At 44.2% G+C, this 27,876-nt stretch overlaps 1 protein-coding gene across 3 annotated transcripts in view; it reads left to right on the top strand.

Annotated features, from left to right (window-relative positions):
* Positions 1-27,876, top strand: part of GLB1 (galactosidase beta 1) — a 102,481-nt gene that overhangs the window by 25,986 nt on the left and 48,619 nt on the right. For all 3 annotated transcript variants that reach the window (XM_044933883.2, XM_006076086.4, XM_025272654.3), the window contains exons 2-10: positions 122-291; positions 1,971-2,121; positions 2,666-2,726; positions 3,919-4,013; positions 11,626-11,806; positions 16,758-16,816; positions 18,532-18,653; positions 18,765-18,805; positions 20,962-21,074. In XM_044933883.2, the coding sequence (XP_044789818.2) occupies positions 122-291; positions 1,971-2,121; positions 2,666-2,726; positions 3,919-4,013; positions 11,626-11,806; positions 16,758-16,816; positions 18,532-18,653; positions 18,765-18,805; positions 20,962-21,074 (993 nt within the window). The remainder of the gene's footprint in view (positions 1-121; positions 292-1,970; positions 2,122-2,665; positions 2,727-3,918; positions 4,014-11,625; positions 11,807-16,757; positions 16,817-18,531; positions 18,654-18,764; positions 18,806-20,961; positions 21,075-27,876) is intronic.

The raw sequence follows: 27,876 nt of genomic DNA, 5'->3' as shown, positions 1-27,876 counted from the left end.
GTTTTATAGCCCAGAACCAGGCACGTACATAAACTAAATGGGTAGGGAGTCCCTCATCACCGTCCAAACATCTGCTTTCTGAGGGTGAAAGTTCTCATGTGGTCCAATCCTTGCTCTGTAGAACGCCACCCAGAGAACATTCCAGATCGACTACCGCCATAACCGCTTCCTCAAGGATGGCCAGCCCTTCCGCTACATCTCCGGAAGCATTCACTATTTCCGTGTGCCCCGCTTCTACTGGAAGGACCGGCTGCTGAAGATGAAGATGGCTGGGCTGAACGCCATCCAGACGTAAGTAGGAGGGCACTGGGCTCCCCTCCAAGGCAGAGACACGTGCACCTGGAGTGGGGGACGAGCTGCATCTCTCTGTGCAGAGGTTTCGTTCCTCCGAACGGGAATAACATGGTCTGGTATCCCACTTGAGTATTCTTTCCTGGGAAATCCCATGGGCAGAGGAGCCTGGCAAGGCCACAGTCCACGGTGTCGCAGAGAGTTGGACACAACTGAAATGCCTTAGCATGCACAGTGTCCTGGGAGAGGTTTGTCGTGGGCTTGGGTGTCGCTTCTTTAGACAGTTAACTACTTCTTCCAACCTTGAACTTTGTCAGCAGAAATCATAAAAATGAATATCAGCTTAAAAAGGCAAAGGAAAGTAACAGTGATTGAGGATTTGCTGTGTGCAGGACAAACGACATGGATGATGTCATTTCTCCGAGTTCACTATTACCGAATGCAGCTGATAAAACTGAAATTTGCCGAGGCATGTGCTTTTGGACAGAAATCCAGCTGAGATTTAAAGATAAGGGTGTTTGTAGGTGGCCGTAGCTCCTCTCAGCTCCTAGGGGAACATGCCTTGTTGGGTAGATCCCTGAAACCTAGTTTGTCTTTGTGGTTCTGCTGGGGTGATTCTATGGCCCAGGGTTACAGAATCACCCCCAATAACTATCTCTCCTCATCTCTTCTGTTTGTTTCAAAATGACTAATTGAGAAGGAAGTTGGGGTGGCTGGCCACTCTGGTTTTTGCATTGCTGATGTGGATTGCTGATAACTTTTCAAAGATAAAGTATGAGAAAATCCAGCAGCAGATTCCTGGGACAGATGGTTAGGGAGAATCCCCTTCATGTTTCTGGTTGTAGGACCACTGGGGCCTGTCTGTAGTTTTAGCCCTAAAATTAAAGTTTTAAAACTAAGCTAAGTTCTGGGAGACCAAAATGGCTCTAGGAAACCATGAAACCCTGAAACCATAAGTCAGGGGTCACCAGAGAGACCTCTGTGATGGCAATGGGTAGCTTCATATTTAAATTTGTGTCCCTTGCTGCAGGCAGCCAGGGAAACTGGTCAGAGTTTTGGTTACTTTACCTCCTTCAGGGTATTCCTGATAAAATTTTTGGTTAGGAGGACACAGGGCTTGGAGGCTCTTCCATTTTTATTGAAAAACATTTTTCAAAAAGTAAGTATATTGCTTATGACCTTAACACAGATACTTTCATTTTTCCTAAGCCTTACACAGGCATATATAATTTTTACACAGTAGAAGTTTGTGTCCATGTAACTATGTATTTTTTGTTTTTTGGCCACGCCATGCGGCTTGCAGGATCTCAGTTCCCCAGCCAGATATTGAACCCCAGCCCTGTCAGTGAAAGCCTGGAATCCTAACCACTAGGCAACCAGGGAACTCCATATGTATATATATATATATATATATATATTTTTTTTTTTTTTTTTTAATCAAGCATTAAATAGGAACGGCCATCCTTTGTGGCGCACACACTTAAGTGTCCCCACAAGTTTGATTATCTGGGTAGCTGCCGTGAAAACTCAAAACAAGAGTTTTTTCTCAAGAGGCTGCCTTAGGAAGATGTCTGTGTATGCCCTGTGGGTTTATAGTTTTGCAGAGTGGTTCGGAAATATGTATGGGACACCTGGAATTTTGAGCTATTTTCAGGAAGGGGCTGTGTGCGTCTTGGCAGGTACGTGGCCTGGAACTTCCATGAGCTGCAGCCTGGACGGTACAATTTCTCCGGGGACCATGATGTGGAACATTTCATTCAGCTGGCACATGAGCTGGGACTGCTGGTCATCCTGAGGCCTGGACCCTACATCTGTGCAGAGTGGGACATGGTGAGTGTGGCTAACCTGGCCTCGTCTGCCTGGCGCGTGGACAGACGGGGGGCTCTGGGGGAAAGGGAATGAAAGCGGTGCGGATAAGTCTCATTCCAGATAGCACGGGCCTGTAGCTGAGAAAGCCCAGGTGTCTTTTACCTTAGGTGGTGGCCAGGCAGAGAGGAACAGGGAGGGGTGAGAAGTTATGGGTCCTCCTCCTGGTGGTCACAGACAGAAGTCGGCTTCCTCATCTGTTAAGAGCAGTTCATGAAGTGGCCTCTGTCTGCCCTACAGGGTAGACATGAGGTTCAGTGGAGTAATCTATAGAAAAATCTTTGATTCTCAAAACACTGCATTCATGCAGAGTGATCTTATTTTTTATTATGTTTACAATCTGTAATTGCCCTGAAAGTTACAAACCAGAAAGCCTAGTTCAAATACCCATTCTCCATGACACATTTTTTCTTTACTCTCACTGCTAGTAGTATTAATAATTTCTATCTCCCCTAAGACCTTAAAGTGGTTTCTTTTTTTTATTTGTTTGCTTGTTTCCCCATCCTAGGGAGGATTACCTGCTTGGCTATTGGAGAAAAAATCTATTGTTCTCCGTTCTTCCGATCCAGGTGAGTTGTTAGAGATGTTGTAAGAGAATTTAAGAAAGTTCAGATACTTTATATCCAAAGGGTCAGATACAATATTTCAAAGGCTGGGGTACTCCTGGGTGAATGCTTCTGAAAGTTTAGTAGAAGTGTGGGTGTCCATCATTCTCCACCAGACGCTGAGTGTAAGAAAGAAGGATTGTTTGGACAACTCAACTAGATCTTGTCGATGCCTTGGTAACTCTTTGAGTTAGCACTGGGCCCTATTTGCGGTTGACTGATTGACTTGAATGCTGTCTCTGCCTCCATTCTCAGTCTGTGACTTGGGGGATGACTCCCAGCTAACCAGAAGGGCAGACGTAGTTTCTGTGGTGGCGTCACTGGATCTCTCTTCGTCTACTTTTACAGGGTGATCTGTGAGTGTTAGGTTTTTCCCCTTATCTAGCTATAAACCCTGATCAGTCTGCAGGCCCCGATTCGCTGTATTTATTTTTGCTGGCGTATAGTTGACTTACAGTGTGGTGTTATTTTCTGCTGTACAGCGTAGTGAATCAGTTATGTGTATTTTTGAGATTCTTTTTCCATGTAGGTCATTGCAGGGTACTGAGTAGAGTTCTTAGCTGCTTTTCTGTCTTCTGAAGACTTCATTTCTCTTGGGGATGAAGCTGGTCATAAGAGCAGCTAACAATGATTAAATCTGCTGTATAAAAGGCTAGTACATTATGCTCTGTGTGGCTTTTCTTCTCAGCGTATTACCCGCACGTTTTACACTCTTAGTATATTATTAGTATTTTCCCATGTACTATCTCATTTAATACTTACAGCAGCTTTGTGAACTGCATACTTATCCCCAATTGACAGTGTAAATGTATAGTTGATTAGAACTTAATTTTTTTAAAACTCAGCTGTGACAGAGAAGGACCCATCACTCAGTCATTCAACAAACATGGGCAGATGCCTCCTGTGCTACAGGCTTGTGGCCCTAGCGGCAGGGGCCGATACCAGGCACACTGGTCCTCTGAAGGCTCTGCTGAGCAGACAACTCCAGGCAGGACAGCTTTTATCAGACTTGCGGTGCATGTGACACCCCCGTTTCAGAAGGTAGTGGTTGAATCAGTCTGTTCGATCTCTGCTGCCAGCCTCAGGATAACAGGCTGCATGGTGCCTCTTTGTAGTAAAAAGGTGTGTGATGGTGTTAAACCTGGTTGTTTTCCAGATTACCTTGCGGCTGTGGACAAGTGGCTGGGGGTCCTTCTGCCCAAGATGAGGCCCCTCCTCTATAAGAATGGAGGCCCGATTATAACAGTGCAGGTAATCATGGAGCCCGGGCTGGTAGGGGAAGGTTTCCATTTATCCACACAGTATATGGGAGTGAAGCAGATGGGAGCTACATGTGACTCTTTCTTTCTTTTTTTTTTTCTTTTTAGTTTTTAGAACTGAAGTGTAGTTGATTTGCTATGTTATGTAAGTTTCAGGTGTCCAGCAACATCATTTGGTTTTATATACAAATATAGATTCTTTTCCAATATAGGTTATTACAAGATGTTGAATATAGTTCCCTGGGCTCTACAGTAAGGTCCTTGCTGTCTATCATCCTATGTCTATCTCCAAGAGGCAATGCCACAGATGGTACTTTGATTTAAATTGCATTTTGAGGGGGCTTTACCATTTTTGAATGCTCTCTGTGTGAGACTCTGTGCTGGCCGCCCTACAGATGCCATTCATTTATCCCAGCCACCGTCGCCAAAGAGGTTAAGTGACTTGGCCAAGGTCACGCAGCTGGCAGGTGGCAGTTAGGATTGCAGCCTGGCTCCTCTCTGCTCCCACAGCGCCTTCTGGCTGCAGGGACGCAGCCCGGACCGACCCGCTTTGGTGTCTGTATTGCCTCGGCCGTCGGTTCCTATGGGTGTGGAAAGAGGATGCAGTGAGCTGGGGCCACTGTGTTTTTTTCTCCCACTTCCTGCCCTCACCTTCCTTCTTCCATGTGTTTTCCTCTTGGCAGTGACTGGTAGAAGGAGGAGTATGTCATGTGGCAAGGGTGTTCCAAGAGAAAGATCGGTTCACTTGACCTGCATTGATTTTCTATGTTTGTGAAATGACTTAGGTCCAACAAAACCATGTCTGTTGGTCATTTTGCAAGGGTTCTCTTACTGCAGAGAGTATGTTATGTAAAACTGGCTGTGTCCCGGACCAGCATGGGATGTGTGCAGCGCTCCCTAGGGGAATGTGGGCCAGCACTTGGGACCAGCACTGTTCACTGTTTGTAGGGGTGATCATTGTGGGGAGGGAGCCTGGCCACTTCTGTGCACTTAAGATCCAGGCTGTAAGGGGCTCCGTGGCGGTCCAGTGGTTAGGACTCTGCACTGTCACTGCTGTGGCCTGGGTTCACCCCCTGGTCAGGGAATTAAGATCCCACAAGCTGTGTGGGATAGCCCCACTCCCCCCAAAAAACCTAACAAACAAATATGCAGGTTGCAGCAAGAGGGCAGGGCTGACCAGGGTGCCTGTTCTGACATTGCGTGGTAGAGAAAGGCCAGGCTGCTATTCCCAGAGGGATGTACTGCTGGTAGCATTCACTGGCCCCCACCTGTCCTGAGTCTGTACCAGTTAAGCTTCAGTTCAGTTCAGTTCAGTTGCTCGGTCGTGTCCGACTCTTTGTGACCCCATGAATCCCAGAACGCCAGGCCTCCCTGTCCATCACCAACTCCCGGAGTTTACCCAAACTCATGTCCATCGAGTCGGTGATGCCATCCAGCCATCTCATCCTCTGTCGCCCTCTTCTCCTCCTGCCCCCAATCCCTCCCAGCATCAGGGTCTTTTCCAATAAGTCAGCCCTTCACATCAGGTGGCCAAAGTATTGGAGTTTCAGCTTCAGCAGCAGTCCTTCCAAAGAAATCCCAGGACTGATCTCCTTTAGGATGGACTGGTTGGATCTCCTTGCAGTCCAAGGGACTCTCAAGAGTCTTCTCCAACGCCACAGTTCAAAAGCATCAATTCTTCGGCACTTAGCTTTCTTCACAGTCCAACTCTCACATCCATACATGACCACTGGAAAAACCATAGCCTTGACTTAGACGGACCTTTGTTGGCAAAGTAATGTCTCTGCTTTTGAATATGCTATCTAGGTTGGTCATAACTTTCCTTCCAAGGAGTAAGCTTCTTTTAATTTCATGGGTGCAGTCACCGTCTGCAGATGGGAATACCAGACCACCTAACCTGCCGCTTGAGAAACCTGTATGCAGGTCAGGAAGCAACAGTTAGAACTGGACATGGAACAACAGACTGGTTCCAAATAGGAAAAGGAGTACGTCAAGGCTGTATATTGTCACCCTGCTTATTTAACTTATATGCAGAGTACATCTTGAGAAATGCTGGGCTGGAAGAAGCACAAGCTGGAATCAAGATTGCCGGGAGAAATATCAATAACCTCAGATATGCAGATGACACCACCCTTATGGCAGAAAGTGAAGAGGAACTAAAAAGCCTCTTGATTAAAGTGAAAGAGGAGAGTGAAAAAGTTGGCTTAGAGCTCAACATTCAGAAAGCGAAGATCATGGCATCTGGTCCCATCACTTCATGGGAAATAGATGGGGAAACCGTGGACACAGTTAAGCTTATAGGAGACCATTTTCCTATATGACGATTTCAAGGCTGAAGCTGGATGTATCTGCCTAGCTGGGTCTTCCTCCTTCCTCTTGATCTCAGGTTTTCCTCAGTTTCCACTGTTTTTTAGTTTGTTGCTGTTGTTGTTTAGTTGCTTAGTCACGTCTGGCTCTTTGTGACCCCATGGACTGTAGCCCACCAGGTTACCCCATGGACAGCCCACCTCTGTCCATGGGATTCTCCAGGCAAGAACACTGGAGTGGGTAGCCATTTCCTCCTCCAGGGGATCCTCCCAACCCAGAGATCAAACCCACATCTCTTGCATCTCCAGCATTGACAGGCAGATTCTTTACCATTAAGCCACCTGAAAAGCCCTTTGCTTCTACGTCACTTTTTAAAAAAAAAAATTTTTGTATTTACTTGGTTGTTCTGGGTCTTAGTTGCAGCATGCAGGATCTTCAGTCACAGCATGCTAACTCTTAGCTGGGGCATGTGGGATCTAGTTCCCTGACCAGGGATCACAGCCAGGCCCCCTGCATTGGGACTAAGGGGTCTTAGCCACTGGACCCCCAGGGAAGTCCCCCCTAAATCACTTTCGATTTTCACTCACAAGTTTTCCGTATCTTTTGGTTATTGAAAGTCACTAAAATGTCATCCCTGGAGAAGGGAATGGCAGTCCACTCCAGTATTCTTGCCTGGAGAATTCCATGGACAGAGGAGCCCAGCGGAGCACAGTCCATGGAGCACAGAGTTGGACACGACTGAGTGACTAACACTTTCACTTTGACTTTCAAAATGTCATCAAATACAAACTCTGCACAGGAGAGCAAAGTTGACTGATTTAGAGGGCTGGACGCTGGGTGTGTTTCCTCCTGTATCCATCACTGGCAACCTCAGGTGACATGAACTTAACTCTGGGTCCTGCCAGGGAACTGAGTTTCCTCCTCTTTCTTCTCCTCACATCTCTCTGCATGCTCAAATCCCAGCTAATCCTTTTGCCCCTTGGTAATCAGGAATGGGGGCCTTCTACCCTACAACCTAATTTGTGGGGCACTCGTCATGAGGGACCCCCTCTGTTTATACCTGTTGTTTTGGAAGGTCAACAACTGAAAATGTCTTTGTTGCTTTACAGTAAATCCCCTATGTATGAACGAGTTTCATTCCAAGAGCACGTTCCTAAGTCTAATTTGTTCCTAAGTCCAACGAAGTTAGCCCAAGTACCCAACTAACACAATTGGCTGTATGGTACTGTACTATAATAAGTTTATAATACTTTCCACACAAATAACACATTAAAAAACAAACACAAAAAAGAAAACATGTTCAATCTTGCAGTACAGTGCCTAACAACTGGCACACAGGCGTTGGCATCAAGCGAACAGGCAAGAAGAGCAACTGACTGGAGAAGGGAGACAAGGTGGGAGATGGTGGAGCTGAAGAATCGTCAGCAATAGGGACAGAGTACAAGCTTTGATTTGATCCATGCCTGATGTTGATGGTACGGGTTCTGGTTCCTTGGTGGATCAATTCTGTCTGTTGTTGTCGTTCAGTTGCTCAGTCGTGTCCGACTCTCTGTGACCCCATGGACTGCAGCACTCCAGGTTCCCTGTCTTTCACCATCTCTCGGAATTTGCTCAAAGTCATGTCCATTGTGTCGGTGATGCCACCCAATGATCTCCTCCTCTGTCGCCTCCTTCTCCTCCTGCCTTCAATCTTTTCCAGTATCAGGATCTTTTCCAGTGAGTCGGCTCTTTGCATCAGGTGGCCAAAGTGTTGGAGCTTCAGTTTCAGCCTCAGTGCTTCCAATGAATATTCTGGGTTGATTTCCTTTAGGATTGACTAGTTTGATCTTCATGGTGTCCAAGGGACTCTCAAGACTCTTCTTCAGGACCACAGTTTGAAAGCATCAATTCTTTGGTGCTCAGCCTTCTTTATAGTCCAACTCTCACATCCGTACATGACTACTGGAAGAAACCATAACTTTGACTATACAAACCATTGTCAGCAAAGTAATATCTCTGCTTTTCAATCCTGTCTAGGTTTGTCATAGACAAACAATTCTGTCTACCCTCTTGGAAAATGATCCAGTGATATCTAGGTCGTAGCCCTTTTGTTCTCATCATAGATGACAATGGTAGATTGCATTCTGAACAGCTCCTGCAGCCTTTGTGAACTGTTCTACATTTGGGTCCCGTGCCTCGAAAACTAAACAGTGGCTCCTCAAATAAAGCAAATGCCCTTGCCATTTCCCTGCATTGTGAATCTTTTCGGTTCTTCAGTTTCTTCATCTTCCTCTTGCTTCTCTTCATCCTTTCTCTGGGCACATTCACATCTTTGACAGTGCACAACTTGAAGGTTCATACGTAGGGGACTTCGGAGCTCACGGGGTGAGATGATTATCCTAGAGCAAGTGTCTGCACGCTGCAGTGGGCCCCTGCCCGTTTTGGTAAATCGGTGCCATTGGCACACGGCCGTTTACGCACCGTCTTGGGTGCTCGGGCACCACAGTATTGCACTCGAGTAGCTGAGACAGAGACTTACGCCCAGAAGCCCCTGTGTTTACTGTCTGGCCCTTAATTGAAGAAGTTAGCAGACTCCTGCTCCAGGAAAATCAGTGTTCCTCGGAATCTCACTTCGACTTCTTCTATGTGTCTTTCAAGCCCTTTTCTGTATGTTTCTCCTCTCACCTGCCCTGCCTCTCCTTTCCCCTCCTTGGCAATGATAGAGAACTTGAATATACGCTTTGTTGCCAGCATTTTGAGCCCTCACAAGGTGCCAGGTATCGTGTATCGGCTCAGGGACTCCTCGTGCAGCCCAGTGGGAAAGGCACACCCCGCTCTGACAGACAGACAGACAGTTTACAGGTGGAGCCACATGGATGAGAAGAGGCAGAGCTGAGATTTGCACGAGGGCTCTGGGCCTTTGATGTCTGTGCCTGTGACCGCAGAGCTGAGCTGCCTTGCCAACGTGGAGCTTTTCTCTCTTTCTCTAAAAAGCAAACCAAATTATGTGTATGCATGAATTACAATCCTGTTTAAAATACCCTCCTATATTTTACTGTAATATAATGATGTTAATGGATAAACGAGGCTTGAAAAAGTAAGTGAAGATCAACGATGTCAGCTTGGGCATGGCCAGAAAAGAACTCGGGGTGCAGAGGCTGTGAGCCCACTTTGTCGCTACAGCTGACCTTTAAGTTAGCTCTGAACTTCTTGGCAGCCAGATGATGAAGGAAAACAGAGCCATATAAGTACCTGTTTTCTTCTTTTTGGCTGTGTTGTGCAGCCTGTGGGATCTTAGTTCCCCAACCAGGGATTGAACCTATGCCCCCTGCATTGGGAGCACAGAGTCTTGAGCATGGGACCACCAGGGAGGTCCCTATAAATAGCTCTTAATTAAAAGGAGGAAAAAGAAAATGAGGGGGAATGTACCTTGCCAGTATTTATGAAGCTTTTCTTAAGATTTATTTCATTTATTTTCAAAGGGGTTGCTGATCAGGATCAGGTCATCAGGGTATCAGGATCAGTCTCCCAAGGAGCGTGTCCTGCTCTGAGTGGAAACACCTCCTTTTTTCAGGACGGCTTCATGCCCTGTGAAGCCCTTGGTACTGGCTACTACTGCCTGTTTTTCTTCTTCTAAGAGCATTTAAAAGACAGTGTATTCTTTTGGCTGTGCTGGGTCTCTGTTGCCGTGCACAGGCTCTCTCTGGTCGTGGCGCACGGGCTTCTCATCGCGGTGGCTTCTCTTCTTGCAGAGCGCAGGCTCAAGGGCATGCAGGCTTCAGGAGTTGTGGCCCATAGGCTCAGCCGCCTCGTGCCATGTGGAATATTTCCAGGACAGGGATTGAACCCACGTCTCCTGCTTTGGCGGGTAGATTCTTAACCACTGGACCACCAGGGAAGTCCCAGAACATTTTTATGTTATTTTATTTGCTGTACCTGGAGGCATATAGAATCCTAGTTCTCCAACTAGGGCTTGAACCTATGTCCCCTGCGTTGGAAGCCTGGAGTCTTACTCACTGGACCACCCGGGAGGTCCCCGTTTTACGTTTTGAACCCACACCATGACAGTATAGTCAGAGGGATTCTTGCTGAGAAAGCCATCACGCATTAAGCCATTTGGAAGGTAGCGCTTTTAGACAGTAACGGTGGTATTGGGTTCCTCTGCAGCACTCCCCACCCCTCCCCACACCCCGACTGTGTCCACAGGCTTCCTGGAGCTGCCAGCAGTTCTGCAGCCTGCTCTCTGAGCAGCGCTCTCCACCTGTCTCGCCTCCTTGACCAGTGCCTTTCTGTCTAGAGCCGCCTCGGGCAACCCCTCTGGGGAAGCTCCGTTAACCTCCTCTCCCGGCTTCCCTCAGGCTGAACACCTGTTTTCTGGGGGCTCACGGTTTCTTTTTCTTTTAACTTTTTATTTTGGAGTTTAGCAATGTTGTGGTAGTTTCAAGTACACAGCAAAGGGACTCAGATATACATGGATCCATTCTCCCCCATTCTCCCCTGCCAGCCAGGCTGCCACATAACATTGAGCAGAGTTCCCTGTGCTGTACAGCAGGTTTTTCTTGGTTATCCATTTTAAATATAGCCGTGTATACATGCTAATCCCAAACTCCCTAACTATCCCTTCTTGGGGGCTCTCGGTTTCTTATGCTCATGTTCAAAGACAACGTATTCCTTGTATCACAGAAGTTTGTTTTGTGTTGTGTGCCGGTTGAAATTTTTATGTTTGGGCAGTTCTTAAATTTTTGTAAAATCGTGAGCTGTAACACACACATTAATGTGCAATGAAGGAAGCATTGTGGAGAGAACAGCCACAGAATGACCACCCAAGATGGGAAATGCACACCAGGACCCTAGAAGTTTCCTGATCATGCTCTACTTTTTCTCACTGTCCTGACTTTCATGACCATCAGCTTCTTGATTTTTTTTACACTTCTACCAACCAACTATCCGCACACCCACACGTATAGTTTGGTTTTGACTGGTTTGGATTTTCTGTTCGGGAAGTTGTATTATGTGTATTTTTTTAGTGTCCTGCTTCCTTCATTAAACTCTATACCTCTAAGATTTTTTTCTAATATTTATTTATTTATTCATTTGGCTGCATTGGGTCTTACTTGTGACTCACAGGCTTAGGTTTTTATACTGAGTTGCTCTTTAGAAAATGAGTTTTGAGGATCAAGTGTAGGAGATATTTAGGGGGAGGGGACCACTAAGCCTCTTCATCTCAGAGAGGCTCGAGGATTTTCTCCAAACAACAGTTTGCCTTAGAACGTTGGAGTCTTCTGATTTTTATCCCCTCCTCTTTTTTAAACTTGCAGGTTGAAAATGAATATGGCAGCTACCTCTCCTGTGATTACGACTACTTGCGTTTCCTACAGAAGCGTTTCCACGACCACCTGGGTGAGGATGTGCTTCTGTTCACCACGGACGGGGTGAATGAGAGGTTGCTGCAGTGTGGGGCGCTCCAGGGGCTCTACGCCACCGTGGACTTCAGCCCAGGTTGGTGTCTGCAGAAACCCAGCTCGGCGGGCGGATCTGGGCCTTCTACTCAGTCAATTGCTCTAAGCAGCTATTGTTTAAGTGGCATGGGCATATTGAATAGGATTTCCCCAATTTTCCTTTATTTGTAACGGTGAAATAGAATACTTTATAAAGCACCCCTTGATGACGGAGATGGTTTGATGTCAGCTGGGTTGGCCCTTAGGACACAGGCTCTGTTTCCAGCCCTGGTGGAGCTGGCTGCAGCCTGGAGTCCTGTTTTCTTAGGGGCTGCTGCCAGGGCTTCCCCTACCTGGAGGAGCGCCACCTTTCGGGCTGTGTCTGGGACGTGCTGGTCTTGTCTGCACCTGCCTCCTCACTGCCCCATCCCCGCAAGTCGTGGCTGGATGCTTGAGCCGGGTTGAGGCCACGGTGAACTCTGAGGTCAGCTCTGGAGTGCAGAGAACATGCCTGGCCCTTCCGTCTTCTTTCTGTATAACTCATAACACTGGGAACTGTGATGGGCCGGAGGTGGTTTGGTAGATCCTGCAAAGAATCGTCTTTCCTGACGCATTCGTGCTGCGTGAGCCACTGAGGTTCTGCTCATGAAGGCATGGCTGGGGTGCTCGGGGTGCAACGACATTAAGAGGTCTTCACGTGGGTTCAGAGTGGCTTTTCTAAAAGGCATCACGGCTAAGTGCAATGTGATCCTGAAAAGGGTCCTGGACTTTTTTTTCTGTTTGTTTTGGCTGTTGTTATTATCAAGGACATTATTGAGACAATTGAAATCTTTGAAAAGAGCCTTTAGATAATGATATTCTATCCATGTTAATTTCCTATTTTTTTTTTTTGTATCATTGTGTCGTATTTATTTAAAGAATGCTCTTGCTCTTTAGGGGATATATGCTGAAGTATTTAGGGGTAAAGGACCATCCTGTCTACAACTTATTCTCAAATGGCTCAGAAAAAAAAATGTGCATATTTATATAGAGAGGAAAAAACCAATGAATGTGGTAGAATGTTAACAATTGGGGAACCTGGGTGAAGGGAAAGTAAGCTCTTTGTATTATTCTCACAGTTTTCCTATAAATTTGGAATGATTTCAAAATAAAACGTTACCCGACTCGCCCAGAAGACCAGCTCTTCAAGTAGCATAAAGACCCCACCGTTGTCTTGTCTGAGGGAGGAGACACACGTCCAGCATTGCCTTCTGTAGAGAAGGATGTTCAGACTGAAGTTGCATTTTTAAAGAAATTCTTCTCCACTACAAACAAAGAGATAACTGGCTCCGAGTGAACTGAGTGTTTCTAGAAACATGGTACATTGCTCAGATCATTTGGTGATGAAGTAAGTCATCTACAAAGGGCTGCACAGGAAGTGGCATGCTGGTTTCCTCCTGTTTTGGCGCATTTCCTAACACAGCGATGAAAAAGCACAGCATTTTTCTGTTGGGAGGAACAAATCGAGGATTATCACAAGTTAGTTATAAGTGTTATTTGTGTGTGGGGTGACAGCATGGTTGCTACCGCTGTGGGTTCAAAGACAGACACTCAAGGCCAGTGTGCCTGCGGCGGGGGGTGGTGGCGGCTTCATTTCCTGCAGTGGGAGAGGGGCAGTGCCTGGGCTCAGATCCCAGGAGAGGCTCTTGACAGCAGGTTTCAAGATCTGAAGCCAAAAAAAAAAAAAACCACCAAGTAACCCAATTAAGAAATGGAGAAGAGATCTAAATAGACATCTTTCCAAAGAGGACATGCAAATGGTCAAAAGCACATGAAAAGAGGTTCAACATCACTAATATTAACAATTACAGAAATGTAAGTGAAAACTACCATGAAGTATCACCTCACACCAATCAGAGTGGCCCTCATCTAGAATTTACAAGCAGTAGATGCTGAGAAGGTGTGGAGCAAAGGGAATCCTCTTACACTCTTGGTGGCAGTGTAAGTTGGCAACAGCCATTATGGAGAACAGTATAGAGGTTCCTTAAAAACTAAAACTTCCATACGATCCAGCAATCCCACTCCTGAGGTTAGAGCAAAAGAAAACTAGAATTCAAAAAGATGCATGCGCCCCCAGCGTGAAGTGCAGCACTGTCTACAATAGCCAGGACACAGAAGCAACCTAAATGCCCATCAGCAGAGGAATGGATAAACCAGACATAGTGCACACATGCAGTGGGATATTAGCCATAAAAGAGTGAAATAATGCCATATGCAGCAACGTGGATGCACCCAGAGATTGTCATACTGAGTGAAGTAAGTCAGGTACAGAGAGACAGATGGCACATGATATCACTTATATGTGGAATCTAAAAAAAAAGGGCAGGGGTATAAATGAACTTACAAAATAGGAATAGAGTCACAGATGTAGAAAACAAACATGGTTATCAGGGGATAAGGCGGGAGGAGGGATATGTGAGAAAAGAACCTTAAAAAAAGTAAGAGAGTAGATATATGTATGCGTATAACTGATTCGCTTTGCTGTACACCTGAAACTGTCAAAACACTGTAAATCAACTATACTCCAATAAAAATTAAAAAAAAAAGATCTAGAAACCACCTAATGCTTAGTTAATAGTGAGAAATTTACAGCCATAAAGTAAATGAAATTCCACTCTTTCTTGATCATCGCTTTCTCTCCTGAGAGCTAGCCTCGCAGAGAAGCCCAAGACTTGTCCGATGGCAAGGGGTTATTTGGAGACTGGGCTGGTGTGCTGGCACTCTGGGTTACCTGCAGGAACTGGACAGTGCAGGGTGGGCCAGGGTGTCCTCAACTCTGGCTGGAGAGATGCTGTTCGTGCTCATTAGTTCTCTGTGGAGAAACCCTTTCTCTTTTTAGAGGAGGTGGGGAGAACAGAAGATGTGGGACGCAAGATGAGACATAGACATCCTAATGGAACACTTCAAAAGACAAAAATTGAGCACAAGTGGTCTGGAGTGGCTTGAGATGTACAAATTAAAATACAGAGTGTACTCTGTGACTTGGGATAAATGTAATTAGAGCACAGTGTGTCCCTTTGATTTGTTAATTTGTTGTTGTTCAGTTGCTCAGTCATGTCCAACTCTTTACGACCCCATGGACTGCAGCACACCAGGCCTCCCTGTTCCTCACCATCTCCCAGACCTTGCTCAAGTGTCTGTCCATTGAGTCGGTGATGCCATCCAACCATTTCATCCTCTGTCGTCCCTTCTCCTCCTGTCTTCAATCTTTCCCAACATTAGGGTCTTTTCCAATGAGTCAGTTCTTTGCATCAGTGGCCAAAGGACTGGAGCTTCAGCTTCAGTATCAGTCCTTCCAATGAATATTCAGGACTGATCTCCTTTAGGATGGACTGGTTGGATCTCCTTGCAGTCCAAGGGACGCTGAAGAGTCTTCTCCAATACCACAGTTCAAAAGCATCAATTCTTTGGTGCTCAGTTTTCTTTATGGTCCAACTCTCACATCCATCCATGACTACTGGAAAAACCATAACTTTGACTAGACAGACCTTTGGCAGCAAAGTAAGTCTCTGCTTTTTAATATGCTGTCTAGGTTGGTAAACTTTTCTTCCAAGGATCAAGCATCTTTTAATTTCATGGTGGCAGTCACTATGTGCAGTGATTTTGGAGCCCAAAAAATAAAGTCAGCCACTGTTTCCACTGTTTCCCCATCTATTTGCCATGAAGTGATAGGACCAGATGCTGTGATCTTAGTTTTTTGAATGCTGAGTTTTAAACCAGCTTTTTCACTCTCCTCTTTCACTTTCATCAAGAGGCTCTTTAGTTCTTCGCTTTCTGCCGTAGGGGTGGTGTCATCTGCATATCTGAGGTTATTGATATTTCTCCTGGCAATCTTGATTCCAGCTTGTGTTTCTTCCAGTCCAGCGTTTCTCATGATGTACTCTGCATATAAGTTAAATAAGCAGGGTGACAATATACAGCCTTGACGTACTCCTTTCCCAATTTGGAACCAGTCTGTTGTTCTGTGTCTGGTTCTAATTTGTGGCACTGTGATGCATATGCTGCTGTGGAGGCTACCAGGAAGTATGTTCAAAGCAGGGTCGTCGTGTAGGGAGCAGCTCAGTCAACCAGATACCTGAGTGAAGAAAGCTGCACACCAGCTGTGTGTCTAGGCTCTGGGGCCACAGAGGAAGCACAAGGCCTGTGTCATGATCTCCCAGAGGAATGCAGTCAGGAGAGGCCCAGACACTGTTCACAAAGGAAACATCATTCTGTGGTCCCCACAGTCTATCGAATGTATGATCTGAGTCCCCACCTGAAGCAGTCCTCACCTAAGGCTGGCTTGGAGGTGTGCAGGCCCACAGGGGTATGAGGGAGGGCAGGGAGCCTGAGGCTCAAGTCCTGCAAAGGAATCTTTTTTTTTTTTTTTTTCATTTTATTAATTTATTTTCAACTGAGCTGGGTCTTCATTGCTGCACATGGGCTTTCTATGGTTGCAGCGAGCGGGGGCCACTGTTCGTTGTGGTACCCGGGCTTCTCATTGAGGTGGCTTCTCTTGTTGTGGGCTCTAGGTGCATGGGCTTCAGGAGTGGCAGCACATGGGCTCAGTAGATGTGGCACAGGGACTTAGTTGCTCTGCCTCATGTGGGATCTGCCCAGACCTGGGATCAAACCCGTGTTCCCTGTATTAGCAGGTGGATGCTTATCCAGTGTGCCACCAGGGAAAGTCGTCTTTTTTAAGAAATGAATTTATTATATACTTGGCTGCACCAGGTCTTAGCTGCAGGACTCAGGATCTTTCGTTGTGGAGCACAGATTCTCTGTGGTGTGCATGGGCTTAGCTGCTCTTCTGCACGTGGGATCTTAGTTCCCCAATGAGGGATCAAACCCATGTCCCCTGCATCGGCAGGTGGAAGTCCCTGCAAGGCAGATTCTTAACTACTGGACCCACTTCCTTTGGGAAGTCTCCAAAGGAATCTTTTTTCTTGAACTTGTCACTCCCATGGCTGACCTCTCTCCTCTTTCTCATTCAGGTACCAACCTCACCGCTGCTTTCATGCTCCAGAGGAAATTTGAACCCACAGGACCCCTGGTAAGAGTCAGGGGTGAGGCATGGGGAGACCACTTGGTTGTACAGACTTCTTTTCTGCTGTTGGGGGAGAGTGATGAGGTGCTGTGAAGGGTGGGAGTGGATCCTTGGTTTCTGGGTCTGGGGTCAGAACTGATGGGGCTGTAGAGACCGCCTTCTGGACGCATGGGCAACAGCTGAAGCAGTGCTACTGCTCAAGACTAAGGCTCTGCACTGGAAGGGCAACCAAGCCCATGTGCTGCAACTAGAGAAGCCTGCTCGCCGCAGTGAAGACCCGGTGCAGCCAAATCATGAAAGAAAGAAAGAAAAAGAAATACAATTGATTTTTTTTTAATGCAAAAAAAAAAAAAAGCAGAGCTTAATGAGGTGGGATGTTCACCATGGTCCCTATTCTGTCCCCTCCAGAATGGATCCTAGTTCTCCTACCAGGGATCAAACCCACATCCCCTGTATTGCAAGGCAGATTCTTAACCATTGGACCACCAGGGAAGTCCCAGGCTCTGCACCCTGGCATACCTCGTCACCTTTGGTCCTTGTGGCAGCTCTCATAAGTGGTGTTATGAGAGCTCGTTCTTTTCAGTGAGACTCAGAGACTATGTCACTTGCCCGTGCTTGTATAGCTGGTGAGTGGCAGGGCCAGGATCTGAGTTCAGGTCTGTGTTTCTTGAGAGCTCTTTGTGACAGAGCTGCTCTGCCTTCAATCTACTTAGAAATCACATAGGAGTCTTGTGAAAATGCAGACACTGATTTACTGGGTCTGGGGAAGGGGCACTGAGTTTCTGACAGGCAGCCAGGAGATGTGGGGATGTAGGGTTGCTGACCGCTCTGGGAGTTGCAGGGCTCTGTGGCATCTCCGTAGGCGGCTGGGAGGCAGAGACGGCAATGAGGTCCTGGCAGGGGTGCTCAGCCCATCAATGAATGTGTCCCTCTCTCCGCTTCCCTTCCCCCCGCAGTTGTTGTTACTTGGCCTCACGTAAGGGGTGTCTTCCTCGCAGCAGGTCAGGCTGCCCTGCCTGTGCACCCACCTTTGTACAAAGCAGCCTTTTCTGAACCTGGCCTCTGCTTCCTGAGTCATGCAGAACCCATGTTCACAGACGCTGAGTGGAGCTGTTTCCTGCAGCCTGAGACAAGAAGTCCCCAGAACACACCCAGATTTCTCTTTCCTTCTGTAGACAAGGGCGTGGCAGGGTCATACCCAACAGAAACACCAAGCGCTAGAATATTTGGACAATATTTCTACAACACATTAAGTCAGTCTGAGATCTAAAGGATGTCTATATGTCATTTTGCTGTACAGCAGAGATTGGTACAACATTGTAAATCAACTATTCTTCAATTAAAATAAGTCAACCTGAGATCTGAAAATCTGGATTCACACAAAGGGTGAATTTGGTGCTAATTATTTCATAAACATATTTTGTCATCTGACTCTTTTGCCCAACAAACTTTCCTCCTATATTCAAACTGGGGATTGGTTAATAAAATTTTGATGCAGGTACAGCTTTTCAGGAACACCTGCTTTGTCCACACCTGAGACCTGAGCTTAGGCAATGCTATTATGAAATGTCCTCGTTGGTCCCCCAGGTCCCAGCAAAGCACTGAATGTCAGCTGCCCCCTCTTCCTGTTCTTCAGTGGATAACCTAGGGCAGTAGTTACTGGGAAGCCCAGCATGTGAAGGTTTAAGTCCGTCCTAAGCTCCATATCCCTTTCTTTTTAGATCAATTCTGAATTCTACACTGGATGGTTAGATCACTGGGGCCAGCGTCATTCAACAGTCAGCTCTAAAGCGGTGGCTTTCACCCTTCATGATATGCTTGCTCTTGGGGCAAATGTAAACATGTGAGTGTTAATTTTTGGAGGGAAGGGTGTCATCTGTAGCTGTGGGCTCATGGTGAAGCTGTGGGCTCATGGTGAAGCTGTGGGCTCATCTGTTCTCTTGTTTCCTTGTAGGTACATGTTTATAGGTGGCACCAATTTTGCCTATTGGAATGGTAAGAGCGATTTAACATTTGTTTGTAGAATCTAATGGGAGAATGTTTCTGGTGCTTGATTTTGTCCATACCTATGGCCATTGGTGATTCTTCTGTCTTGGTTTGTCTTCTCCTAAATTTTCTAATATGTAAGATTGCCTATATAATATTAAAAAATCACTTTCATCTTTTATTTATTAGGAAGAGAGAAATGTTGAATTTACTTTTCTATTGAGAATAATTTTTTAAAATTGAGTATGCAGGTGTCATGAAATAATCAGTGTTATATGAATGAGTAGCATTAGGCTGCTTATGAATTACCCTTCTATACTTGTTTTAGATGTTCAAAAGTTACTTTCTACAATTTATTTCAACATTTCAATTTAATTTACACATGTGTAAGAATCATAGAAGTGGAATTTTTTTTCCCTATGTAAATTTGAATTTTTGTAGGTTTTCTTTATTTTCTTAATTTTATTGAAGTATAGTTGCTTTACAGTGTATTTCAGGTATCCAGCAAAGTGATCAGATACATATATAGATAGATAGATAGATATAGATACAGATATATATATTTCTTTTTCAGATTCTTTTCCCTAATATGTTACTATAAGATATCGAGTCTCTGGCTATACAGTAGGTCAAAAAATCATTTTTCTTTTATTTGGTCACACTTTATGGCATGTGAGATCTTAGTTCCTTGACCAGGGATCAAACACATACCCCGTGCATTGGAAGCATGGAGTCTTAACCACTGGACTGCCAGAGAATTCCTACAAGATCATTTTTCTTCAAAAAAATTTTAAGGGCTGTAAGTTGTGCATTTAGAAACTATTGTTTAAAGTCAAGCTAACTGGGCAAGTCATAGTCTCTGGCTATAACTTACTTGTTCATATATTCTGGTCTTTTTTCTCTTTCTTTTTTAAAAAACATTTTGTTGAGGCATCATTCACAAACCCTAAAACTGATGATTTTTAAAATATACGATCTAGTGGTGTTTAGTTTAGCACAAACTTGTGTAGCCATTACCACCATCTAATTCCAAAACATTTTCATTACCCCAAAAAGAAACCTCATACCCAAGAAATGCCCCACTGCCCCTTCTCCCAGCTCTTGGCCACCACTCTTTGTCTGTTCTGGACACTTAGTACAAGTAGAACCACACAATATATGGTCTTTTGTGTCTAATTTCTTTCATTCAGCATAATCTTCTCAAGGTTCATCCATATTATGGTGGGTATCAGCACTTCATTCTTTCTTATAGAGAAATAATACTCTATTATGCAGATATACTACATTCTGTTTCTCCATTCATCAACGATAGACATGTGGGTTGTTGCACCTCTTTTGGCCATTATGAATAATGTTGCTGTGAACATTGATGTGTAAGTATTTGTTTGAGCCTCTGTTTCAGTTCTTCTGACTGCACACCTAGGATTGGAATTGCTGGTTCACATGGTAACTAACTCTATTTTTAGAGTTAGAGGAACTGCCAGTTTTTTTCCAAAGCAAATGCACCATTCCTATGTTTCCTATATGGTCTTTTTTTTTTTTCTTTTTGGCCACACTACTTGGCATGTGGGATCTTAGTTCCCTGACCAGGGATTGAACCCTCGCCCCCTGCAGTGGTAGCACGGAGTCTTAACCACTGGACCATCAGGAAGTCCCTCCATGGTGTTTTTTTGGGGGTAGGAAAAATTATGATAAAATCCTCTGAGTTTACTTGGTCTGATAACCCCTTAGTGCTTTGCTGCTGATCCTGGGCCCAGAAACCTGTGTGTCTACCATGGAACCTTTTTTTTAGCCAGAGAGGAGGTCATAAACAAGATCACAGCTGCAAGGTTAACCTTCGGACTTGTGAGTCGTGCCGTAGGCCTGGCCACTGCTGGCTGTGGGATGTCTGGGGGCTTTGTTGGGAGTTTCAGGTGCCCTGCGGATCCAGTGCGGGGATATCTGCTGGGCTTGCTGAGAGAGTAAATGGGGAAAGTCCTTTGTAGACACCAAGGTGCTAAGTGAGGGCTACCTGCAGGAAGAAACCTTGCATCTGGAGGGCCACCTCTGTGTCACTTAACAGTTGGCTCTAATGTGCTTCCTTATTCACCCCCTCCACAAATCCATGAGAACTTGTCACAGGAGAAGCCTTCTGTAGTAACTAGCGGCATGGTTTTGTCTTCCAGGAGCCAACACGCCCTACCAACCACAGCCCACCAGCTACGACTATGATGCCCCCCTGAGCGAGGCCGGGGACCTCACTGAGAAGTATTTTGCTCTGCGGGATATTATTCAGAAGGTGAGTGCTTTGTACATGCTCCAGGGGCTGGTCTTGGACCAAGCCTGCCTGGGACTCACGATGCTCTGTAGACATCTTCCTGCAGCCTGTGTGTGTAAAAGGATGGATGAAGGGAGGCATCAACTGGACTTGACCTTAAGTCCTGGCCCCACCCAGTTAAGAGTGAGCCTGTCAGCAAGTCAGGCCACAGCACGCGGTTGTGTTGTAAAGATTAGAAAGAACCATAGGTAAAGCCTCGGGAATAGTCCTTGCCCATACGCTGTCCAGTAAGTGTTAGCCGTTATTATTATTTATACTAAAGGTATAAATGTGTGTCCACATAAATAGCTGAAGTGTGCGGGAGAGAAAATCTATGGGCATCGTGAACACAGGGCAAGTGTGAGCTGTCAGCAGAGCTTCATTTTTCTGCTTTGGAGCAAGTGATTGCTATTTCCTCCTGGTCTGACACCTGAACACTTAGTCCTGCTAGCGTTGTGACCTTTTGAAGCATCTAACGCACCCAGGTGGGGTTTCCTGTCTCTGTGTGGCTTTAAAAAAAAAACCCACAGTTTTTCTGCTCAGTCACCTGCGTTTTGAAGTTAAAAAACAAAGGTTTTCTGCCTATAAATGGTATAAACTTTTTTTCGTTTTCAACATAGTCTCAATTTATGCCTAAGTGTTAACGTTAATATTATGAAATACTTTAAGCCTATTAAAAAGTAGAGTCAATACCTAACTACTCAGGGTTTGTTCATTTCATCTGCATTTTCAGATGTGTGGTTAGAATGTTGCTTGTGTAATTTTTATTGTGGGTTTAATGTCTAGAATTTAGAGTGATGACTCCCAAGTTCTGTCTTGTACATTTGTTCTCTGTTTCAAAGCTCTCTGTTCCTATCTTTATTGTTTCCTTCCTTTATTTGAAGCTTAGCTTTTTAAACCAGACTTTGTTCTTTTGTAATATAAATACTCAAGTCTGTACCTTTCCTTCAAGTACTGCTATGGCTCCATCTCGTAAGTCTTGATATATAATATATTTATTATTATTTGCTTTTAAACATGCTTATTTTGACTTCTCTTTGACCCTTCAAATGTTCAGAAGTAAGGTTTTAAAATATTAAACACAAGTATTTTTCTAGTCTGATGGTTTCTCACATAGTTGCATTCTGGTTAGAGAATGCTTTGAGTATAATACCAGTCCCTTGAAATTTATTGAACCTCCTCATACAGCCTGGCTTATACTAATATGAACACATATTCCATGTATTCTTGAAAAGACTGCATGTTTTATAACTATTGGCTATAATCTGTATACATGTTCATTTGATTAAGCTTATTAATGGTGCTATTGATATCTTTTATATCCTTCCTAATTTTTGTTAGTTTATTCTATTAGTTATTGAGAGAGTTGTGTTTATGTATTTCTCCTTGTAGTTCTGTCAGTTTTTGAGGCCATATTATTAGAATGCAAATTGAGAATTAAATCTTTTTGTATCATATGGAAACTATCTCTGATAATGATTTTTGCCTTAGAATCTGTTATGTCTGATACTAACATACTTACCTGCCTTCTTTTACCTGGTGTATTTTCGTACCTGTGAAAGATATCCTTCTATATCCTTTCTTAAAAATCATCCCCAAAACCTCTGTCCCAAAACAGAAACAAAATCACAGACGTAGAGAACAGACTTGCGGCTGCCAAGGGAGAGCGGGACGGATTGGGAGCGTGGGGTTAGCAGAGAGAAACTGTTATACATAGCATGGATAAACAGCAAGGTCTTCCTTTCTTACTGTAGAGCACAGGGAACGAGATTCAATATCTTTGTAACAAACCATAATGAAAAATAATGTATGAGTGTATAACTGACTTCGTTGTGCAGCAGAAATTAACACAACACTGTAAATCAACTTTACTTCAATAAAAATAAAATAAAAAATAAAAATATACATCCTTTGTAAACAGGATATAGCTGGATTTTTTAAAAAATCTCGTTTGGACATTTTGTCTTTTAACTGGTGCACCTGCTCATCATCATTCATTATAATTCTTGATACACATCGATTCATTTCAGCCATCTTGTAATTATCTACTTGCCTACCGTTTCTGTTTCGTGTTCCTTTCTTACTTTCTTTTGAACTGTTTATTTTTGTTTTCTTATATCACCGCCCCCTCCACACCCTAATTTGGATGTTATCTTCTGTATTTTCGTTTCTTTAGGGGTTACCTGTTGAAGTGTGAAGTATGCGCACCCCACCCTCCCCAGAAAAGCACAGCTCTTTAGTGTCGAGCTCAGTGAATTTTTAAAACACAGACTCCTGGAACCAACACACAGCCCCTCAGAAGCTTCCCTCGTGTTCCTTCTAATTATTGACTTTCCCCTGACCTTGATCACCACAAGTTAGCTGTGCTTGTTTTTTGACTTTATATAGATGGGTTCATACAACATGCACTCCTTTATATCTGGCTTTCAAAAACCTTTAACATTCAGTTTGAATTTATAATAATTTAAAATTAATCTATAACTTTACTTCCTTCCTACAACCAGAACTTTATCTCACGTTAACTTCAATTACATCCCTCCTGACTTACATGCTCTGGATGCCGTGTATTTTAGTAGTGGGCTAGTTGTGGATATGAATCTTCAAGAGAGATTTGTTTTCTCCCCAGTTTATCGCTATGCAACAAATTACCCACAAACTTAGTAGCTTAAAACAACAGATGTTAGGAGTTCCCTGGTTACCTGCTGGTTAGGATTCTGGGCTTCCAGTGTCATGGCCCAGGTTCAGTCCCTAGTTGGTGAATCCCACAAGCTTTGTGGCATGGCCAAACAAATATATATATGATCTCACAGTTTCTGACAGTGAAGAATATAGGGTGGCTTAGCTGTATGTTCTAGCTCATGAATTCTCCTGAGGCTGCAGTGAAAGCTGTTGGCCAAGCAGCAGACTCTAAAGACTTGCGTGGGGCTAAAGGATCCATTTCTCTCTTTCTTTTTTTTTAAATTGAAGTATAGTTGATTTACAATATTATGTTAGTTTCCTGTGTACAACAAAGTGTACAGTTATACATACATACACATATTCTTTTCCATTATGGTTTATTACAGGATACTGAACATAGTTCCCAGGGCTATTTATCTATTATATATATATCAGTTCAGTTCAGTTCAGTCACTCAGTCGTGTCCGACTCTTTGCAACCCCATGGACTGCCGCACGCCAGGCCTCCCTGTCCATCACCAACTCCTGGAGTTCACTCAGACTCATGTCCATCAAGTCAGTGATGCCATCCAGCCATCTCATCCTCTGTCGTCCCCTTCTCCTCCTGCCCCCAATCCCTCCCAGCATCAGAGTCTTTTCCAATGAGTCAACTCTTCGCATGAGGTGGCCAAAGTACTGGAGTTTCAGCTTCAGCATCATTCCCTTCAAAGAAATCCCAGGGCTGATCTCCTTCAGAATGGACTGGTTGGATCTCCTTGCAGTCCAAGGGACTCTCAAGAGTCTTCTCCAACACCACAGTTCAAAAGCATCAATTCTTCAGCACTCAGCTTTCTTCACAGTCCAACTCTCACATCCATACATGACCACAGGAAAAACCATAGCCTTGACTAGACAGACCTTAGTTGGCAAAGTAATATCTCTGCTTTTGAATATGCTATCTAGGTTGGTCATAACTTAGTAGTGTGTATATGTAATCCCCAACTCGTAATTTATCCCTCCCCCGCCTTTTTTCCCCTTTGGTAACCATAAATTTGTTTTCTTTTAACTTGTGTTTTTTACTTTTGGCTGCACTGGGCCTTCTTTGCTGCGTGAGGGCTTTCTCTGGCTGTGGCGAGCGGGGACTGCCCTCGCTGTGGTGCGCAGGTTTCTCATTGTGCTGGCTTCGCTTGTTGTGGAGCACAGGCTTCAGTAGTTGCGACTCTTGGCTCGAGAGAGTGGGCTCAGTAGTTGTGGCGCCTGAGCTTAGTTGCTCCAAGGCATGTGGGGTCTTCCTGGACCAGGTATCCAACCCATGTCCTCTGCATTGGCCAGCAGATTCTTAACTACTAGACCACCAGGGAAGTCCCCTTAAGTTTGTTTTCTATGTCAGTGAGTCTGTTTCTGTTTTGTAAATTAGTTCATCTGTACCAATTTATAGATCTCACATGTAAGTCATATTATATGGCATTTCTCTTTCTATTTCATGTAGAATGATAATCTGTAGGTCCATCCTACAAAATGGCATAATTTTATGCTTCCTTATGGCTTACTAATAGTCCATTGTATATCCGTACCACATCTTCTTTATCCATTCATCTGTCAGTGGGCATTTAGGTTGCTTCCATGTCCTGGCTACTGTGAACAGAGCTGCTATAAACACTGGGGTGCCTGTGTCTTTTTGAATTACAGATATATCCTTAGGAGTGGGATTGCAGGATCATATAGCAGCTGTATCTTTAGTTTTTTGAGGAACCTCCATGGAGACATAGTGACTGCAACAACTTACATTCCCAGCAGCTCTGCTTTGAAAGGTCCATCTCACATGGCTAAGGGCAGGTCACTAAAGTTCCTCGCCATGTAGGACTCTCCATGAGGTGGCTTACAATGTGGCTTCCCCCACAGTGAAAGGTCTATGGGAGAGCAGGCACCTCCAGATGAAAGTTGCGGTCTTTAAAAAAAAATTTTTTTTATTTATTTATGACACATGGGATCTTATTTCTCAACCAGGGATTGAACCCATGCCCTCTGCAGTGGAAGCATAGAGTCTTAACCACTGGACTCTCAGGGAATCACTGAATCACTGAACTCCCAGGGAATCACTGAATCACTGAACTCCCAAAGTTGCAGTCTTTGAATTACCTAAACAAAGAATGACATTCCATCCCTTTTCCACATTCTTTCCTCCAGAAGCCATTTACTAAGTCTGGGCCATCTTCACGGGGCCTAAGTTTCACTTATTGAGGGGAAGAGGATCAGAGAATTTGTGGGCATATTGTTAAAACCGTCGCATCCCCCTAGAGTCAGGGCCAGACTTGTCATGGTCAACACTCATTGTAACCACAGGTAACTTTTGGTTCTGCTGCTAGTCCAACAGGTTCATTTATTTCCTTTAAGGGTCTTTTTATTCATAGAGGTTGCTTTTTTCCTTTTTGACCTAATTTTGTTTCATTATATAAAATTACCAAGTATCAGTATCTTTAAATGTTTCCTCTATGACTGTTAAGATTTTCAAGAAAGATGTCTTCTGATTTTCTGCCTGGAGTAAGCTGCTGGCTGCCAGCATTCTGCACCCTGGCACAGGGCTGGGGTGGCAGTAGTTACTTTTTACTCTGTACATGATCACAGTCTCCCCTTTTAAAATGCTCCACATGTCCTTAACTCTGCAGGTTAACCAGGAACCCAAAGACCATGTTTTCTCCTCCCCAGAAAATAAATCTCTAGTCCCAGGTGGGAGAGGGCACTGCATACAAAGAGCAGTGTTTCTCAAATACCAGCACATCAGAACCACCTAGTAACTTGATGGAAATTCTAATTCCACTGAATCAGAAACTCCGTAGGTAGGGCCAGCAATCCAGGATTTTACAGTCAGAGGACACTCTGACATGCACTAGAGTTTGAGAACCCTTAGCTTGGAGAAGAAGAAATCTGTGGATCATGCTCCTTATTTAATTAAGCACCTGTACCTCCCAGGTTCGGAAGTACCTGGTGCTGCCAATTTTGAGCCTTTTAGTAATTCTTCAGAACCAAATTGAATTGGTTCTTAGTTTCCTCCCGTTCTCTTTGCCTTTCTTACTAGTGATTTGCCATTCATTTGTCCGTTTTCCAGCTTCCAAAATTTTGTTGCTATTGTCTCCTCTCCTCTTCTTCAGTTCTGTGTATTTATGTCTTAAACAAAAATCTGTTCACTGAGATTTTACTGGTGTTTTGGGCAAGAGTGACATCAGATGTTCTGTTCAGTGAGCCTTCTTAACCTAAATGATCTCATTCTCTGTAATGAGACCATCACATGCTATTGTACATGTAGCATGCACTCAGCTACATGCTATTATACTATTTAGATCTACTGCCATTTACTTAAACCATTTCTAATTGATGGGCATTTAGATTATTTTGAACTTTTATTTTACTTATTGAAAAAATTTTAAATTAATGTGGCTTCCCCGGGTCTTGGTTGCAGCATGTGGAATCTTTAGTTATGGCATGTGGGATCTAGTTCCCCGACTAAGGGTCGAACCTGGGCACCCCCTGCAGTGGAAGCCCAGAGTCTTAGCCACTGGAAAGTCCTAGTCTTCCGTCTATAGTCTTTCAGAATTTCCCCAACTGTTATAAACTTTCATATTATTCTGTCAACTTCAAAACAAAAACTCAAGATACCTGTTGATGTTTTAATTAGTTTTGTATTAAATTTATACATCAAATTAGGGGTGATATTTACTGTATTGAGACTTAGCCAAGAAAATGGTTTTCTGTCTATTCAAGTCTTCTCTGATGTCCTTGTTTTAAAGTTTTCTTAAAAAAAATAGTCCCTGTCTATTTCTGAATATGTTTATTCTCAAGTATTCTGTGTTCCTAATTCTAATATTACTATAAATTGAGTCTTTTATTTCTTCATGAGAAATATTATGATATATATTTATCTTCAAAATATAACATCTTGAAATTTTTTTAATATATAGAATAATGTTGCAGACACTCATGTACCCAATACCTGGATATAACACAGGTTCTTATGAAATCTTTGCTTCTCATTGTTTAAGAAAATAATACAATGCAGATAAATCTGGCTCTATCTCCTGTTTCTTGCCCTCCCCCCTCAGATGGAGGAAGAGGGAATGGTATTTATCCTT

Source organism: Bubalus bubalis, chromosome 21 (genome assembly GCF_019923935.1).
Source record: "Bubalus bubalis isolate 160015118507 breed Murrah chromosome 21, NDDB_SH_1, whole genome shotgun sequence".
NCBI lineage: Eukaryota > Metazoa > Chordata > Mammalia > Artiodactyla > Bovidae > Bubalus > Bubalus bubalis.
Note: the sequence above shows the minus strand (reverse complement) of the source record. Positions and strands in the feature narration are given on the sequence as shown.